Source organism: Frankliniella occidentalis, unplaced genomic scaffold, assembly GCF_000697945.3.
Source record: "Frankliniella occidentalis isolate FOCC.00 unplaced genomic scaffold, Focc_3.1 Scaffold22, whole genome shotgun sequence".
Taxonomy (NCBI): Eukaryota; Metazoa; Arthropoda; class Insecta; order Thysanoptera; family Thripidae; genus Frankliniella; species Frankliniella occidentalis.
Window position 1 is genome coordinate 1611901 of NW_026267152.1, and position 5055 is coordinate 1616955.

General features: G+C 37.8%; 1 protein-coding gene across 4 annotated transcripts in view; it reads right to left on the bottom strand.

Annotated features, from left to right (window-relative positions):
• The window catches only part of LOC113218274 (phosphatidylinositol 3,4,5-trisphosphate 3-phosphatase and dual-specificity protein phosphatase PTEN), an 11122-nt gene extending 6324 nt beyond the window's left edge, over window positions 1-4798 (bottom strand). The window contains exons 1-10 of one of the 4 annotated variants that reach the window (XM_052264918.1): window positions 4154-4798; window positions 3395-3699; window positions 3202-3309; window positions 2975-3116; window positions 2734-2897; window positions 2480-2658; window positions 2271-2391; window positions 1980-2169; window positions 1298-1328; window positions 7-468 (exon numbers count right to left, since the gene is read on the bottom strand). In XM_052264918.1, coding sequence (XP_052120878.1) covers window positions 1303-1328; window positions 1980-2169; window positions 2271-2391; window positions 2480-2658; window positions 2734-2897; window positions 2975-3116; window positions 3202-3309; window positions 3395-3699; window positions 4154-4367 — 1449 coding nt within the window. In that variant the 5' untranslated portion in view covers window positions 4368-4798 and the 3' untranslated portion in view covers window positions 7-468; window positions 1298-1302. Of the gene's footprint in view, window positions 1-6; window positions 1329-1979; window positions 2170-2270; window positions 2392-2479; window positions 2659-2733; window positions 2898-2974; window positions 3117-3201; window positions 3310-3394; window positions 3700-4153 lie in introns of those variants that run through there. The other 3 variants (XM_026438547.2, XM_052264917.1, XM_026438548.2) reach the window with 3 other exon arrangements.
• Between the last annotated feature and the right edge of the window lie 257 nt (window positions 4799-5055).

The window sequence follows — 5055 nt, forward strand, 5'->3', positions numbered from 1 at the left end:
ATAAAAGTGACACCAAAGCAAATTGGGACTAGTCATCACTACGAAGTACTCATCATACATCCGTCTCAAGAAACAAATTGCCTCACTGCAAAGAAATAACATTTCCTTGAAGAAACAAGACTAAAGGAAGGCCAGAAAATGCACACACTCAATTATTCATTACATTAGATGTTCTGCTCAGCCCCAGTATCCACAAACATAAAAATTTTTCATTCCTGGCTATAAGAACCTATAGAACTAATAATTACTTAAGAGTAAGATGCTTCCACACATGTAATGATCTAGATAAGTATAAAGTATGTTTGTCAAAAGAAATCTGCGTTTCCTCACTGGGCAAATTGTTGGCGCATGATGGTAATTCGGCAGCAGGCAGGGGTCTTCATGACTCAAAAAGTTGACTTGATTGGCAGAATTCAGAGTTGGACAGGAGGCTGTAGAGTCCCACTCGCCGGCTCTCGGCAGCCTCAACTGCGGAACACGGCCAAGTCAGACAACACAAAAGGACCACACTAGAACTATAGAATTGCTTTCGATTCATTTAGCAAGACGCAGCTATGGAAAAACAAATGAGAGCATTCAAATAAACCTAAGCCATTGCTGAAGTCCCAGGAAAGCAAGAGAAAAGACAAACTGATCCTTGATCGGTTTTGGATTTCTCAAATAAGGATTAACAGTGACAATGTGTAAGAGAAAGATCTTTGAGAATATAAAACTTTGCTGTATAATGGGGTTGAATGAAAAATTAAATCACATTTGTTTTCCCAAAGCAGAAAGCAGCATTGGCAGAGAAATTGGATATCTTAACTCTATTCTAATACAACTACAGTAAAGATCAACTTCAAAATTTCATGGGGCAGCAAACATAAGGAGGTGCCGTATGACATGTGTCAGCAATGGTCCGATCATTGTCCAAGTGCATTTCAATAAAAGTTCAAAAGGCATGCAATTAACAATACAATTTAGAAACAAAAACTAGAATTTATAATTTTGACAGTAGAAATAAATAGTCAATAAACGTGTGTGAACATAACATTCATTCATCATCAGCATGATTCAAGTGCTTACACTTGGCCCCAGGAAAATTACACAAGAATCTCAGAGAGATCCTGCTTTTCCCACTTTCAAACAGAGCTTCGGAACTCGTTTGCACATCATGCTGTAAACATGCTGCGAGAACTTTTTGTCTTAGGCTTGTGAGTAAAAAAAAGCAACCACCATAACAGCAAACTATACTTAACAGCATGATTGAGGATATTTGGTTCAAGAACAAAGCAAGATATGAGAAAGGTATGCACACCTTCATCACAGTTCAGCGACGTGCCTTGCAGCTTTAGTGGTATGATGAACAGAAAGAGAGGGGTGCTCAGAGACAACTTCATTCATGAAATAAAATTATGTAAAATTGACTGATACACAATGAACAGAACACTGTGCAAGAATAGCAAGCTCAACAGGGAAAATAGATAAATTCCAAGGTACCAGCAAAATGCTGCTCAAAGCAAGGTGTTGTGGAATGAATAAATATATCTGTGTAACAGGGTTCTAAAGAGAAGAAAGCTCCAAAGGTAAAAATATAGAGGCTTCAAATTATAAGAAAACAAGTTTGATAATTAGTTGTTTGTTTGTTTGTTTTTTTGAAAAAAAAAATAAAAAATAAAAGGAGAAAAGGATTGCAAAACTAAATATTCATAGAATTTTCTTCACTGAATTGAAAACTGATTAGACAATTTGATGATCAGATGCAACTTCACTTAGTATGATACAATCAACATCCTTCTAGAGGAATTGTTTTGAATTTACAACTCATATTTTTGAACATTTGCACACTTTCCACATGGAAACTCACAATACAGTGAACAATGGATTAAACTGGCAGATCAGGAACTACAATGTATACAGGTGCATAGTGGTAAGATACAGAAGCATCAGATTAGTGGACTGTTGAATAGACAACACAAATCCTCATTCTGGTCACTCACCGGACTCCCACCCATCCTCCTCCTCCTCCTCTTCTTCTTCATCTTCTTCAGCTGTTGAAGGATCTGTCGAGTCAGCTTCTGAGGACTCACTTGGAGTTTCAGTTAAGTGCAGAGCATTGCCAGAATGCAAGCAGGGTTTATGCCACTCTGATGGCTCTGTAGGAGGAAGTCGGGCCATCAAAACATGAACCTGCAGTAGAGAAGATAATATTAAAAGTAATTCCCTGAAAGATGTTTTAGAAGTACAAATCTTCTGGTCATTCATCAATACTAAATATATCAATATCTAACCCTGAAGTCGGCAGCAAATATTTTATTTTGCTTGTCCTTGTGAGCATCGTCCAGTTCCCATTTGTCAAGGGTAAGAACAACCATTTTTGCATCAGGGTCAAGTGATGCCAAAGACCGTGTTCTACAAAGAGCAACAAAAAAGAGTGCATTAATAAAATATGCCATCAATTGGATATGAAAGTCTGCTGAGAACAAAAACCAAAACTCACCTAACTGACCGACTGCTTGCATCTACTTGCCCGATTTGAGCTTGTTCATCATAACTGAGAGCTCTAATCGTTCTTTCTGGTCTTTCAACCTCATTGCCATTTTCTTTCATATCAGGTACATTTAAATTTGCTTCTTTTTTTACAAAGAAAGTATTGAACCAAAAATGGAAAAGCTTTTCCTACAAACAAAAAATGTATTAATAATGTATTTCAATGTTGAAGGTGATCATCATTTAAAAAGATTTAACTCATACCTTTCTCATCATTTTTGGTTTATTGAAAAAGTCCACCTTGATGTCACCTTGTAATGGTACCAGATGCTCCATTTTTATTGTGAGTGATGGGACACCTTTTTTAACTTCATATGTTGGAGATACAAAGTGTTTCTCACTCCCCACTGATATTGAAAAAGTTATAGCTAAAAATTCATAAGAAAAACAGTGGTAAGGTTTTAGTTCTGCACCCTTCATCTGCACATAATAGTTTGGTACTCACTGCTTTGCCCTCCATTTAATACTGGCGTTGGTTCAAGCCGTATTTCTCTGATTGCTAGTGTTACGGGGCGGTAAACCAATTGCTCTTGGACAAGAGAAGCATAATATTCAACATATCTGCGCTGACTGGGAATGGTCACACCCTATAAAACAAAAGTAAGATTACAATGCAGAGAAAGTTGTAATGAGATTCTCCTACAAGAATTACCAATGCTAGATAATACATACTTTTTTGTCATGTGTCCTTCTTTCCCCATAATAGCTAAGAGCATCACTGGCTTTTTGAAAATGTTTAGCATGCAACATATAGCAACATACCATTGTTCCGGTCCGCCCCTACAAAATAGAGAGGTTTAATTTGGAATCAACAGAACATGAGAAGGTTTTCAAAAATGCAGATTTACTACCATCAGATACATACCTTTCCAGCCTTACAATGAACTGCAGCTACATTCTTAGTATCTTGAGAAAGCCAATTATGAACATCAGCACAAAATGGTTGAATAACCTCCATTGTTGGAGGATTGTGGTCATCAAATGGATAATTGGCCACCCTCTGATGAAACCTTGCTCCATCATAAGATCTTTCAGAACATAAATTGTAAATCTTATAGTGATCCTTATGTTTCTTTTCAAGAAATTTATAAACATCGTCAATGTGATTCCTGTAAACGCCTTCTAGCTTTTCAGCTGGAAAACCCATAGCTATCAGATTGTTTTGAATATCTGAAGAAATTTCATTAAGGGAAATTAACAGAAAGTACTGGGATGAACAATTTCAGAATACCAATTAATCTATGATAATGATAACAAAAAAACACATTCATATTAAAGGTAAATGTGGAGAGCAACGTCAGAGTTAAAACATACTGGACAGGTACAGTGATGTACATGAACTGACATGTAAAACGCTAAACAAATTGTACCCACACAGAAATGTTTCTGATGTGCAGTAATTAATGTAGAATGACTTGCACAGGATGTCAATAACACACTGTGCTCGTTTTAGAGATGATGTGGTTTTTGGGCACTACCCTACACAGCAATCGCAAGGCAGGATGGAGTGATAGGGCTACTGAGATAGGAATCCATTCACTGACCACCCACCATTAAGCGCATTACACTAATACTCTTGAATAAATTGAGTTGAAGATATAATAAGAAATGCAATAAAGGATACATGTGAGGTCGAGATCAAAGCCATCTTGAGTGTACCTCTTCCGTCGTTTACTGACCAATCCCTTGATGGGATTTGGCATTTTCATATTGGCCATTTTCAAGTATTGAGCATACCACTCTTCAAATACATGTCCTTCTTGATCGTTTTCCTTCACTATTACATTTGATTGTGGGTTAACTTTCAGGTCTTTTCGAAAAAAGGTGCAATCACCCATAAAAATGCTAACCCAAACATTAGGTTAAGCAGTCACTTTATGAACACACACAAGAGACGCCGAGATAGTTGTGGCCATTAGATGAACGTTTCTCCAAGACACCAAAAGTAATTTCGTTCAAGATAAAGTTTGACGACACGCGTGAACCTGGTGCTCATCTAAATGTGAACACAGGCCGACTTAGGCCTACACTAGACGAAGACCGTGGACCAATCTGTCACGCTCTCTGGCTTAGGCCCACAATTAGAGGCCAGACAAAAAAATAAAACACTCGCGACCCATGTGCAGAAGATGGTCATTCAGTTTTCAGCCGATATAATCACATTCATTGATTTCTAAACTGTCTAAGATGTTAAACTAAATCATGTTCCTTTGTGTAAGCTGGAAGAAACACAAGAGCACGAACCAATGGCGTCTTCGTACCAAAGGAAAACAAAAGAGTTAGAAGGAAAGAGGAAGACAGTCCGACAGCAGGCAGAGTTTGATTCTGTATGTAAGATTTCTCATCTCACCGGAACTCCTTCAAATTGCAGCGCCAAATACACAACGCGAGTTCTTGGTATGAAACACGAGATTTACGTCGTTAGTTCACGCAAATTAATTTTGTTCGTGCGAGACTCTTCTCTCTTCTAGAGGGGGCAGAACTACATCATGTGGGGGCAGACATCAGACATGACCCCCTCAAAAT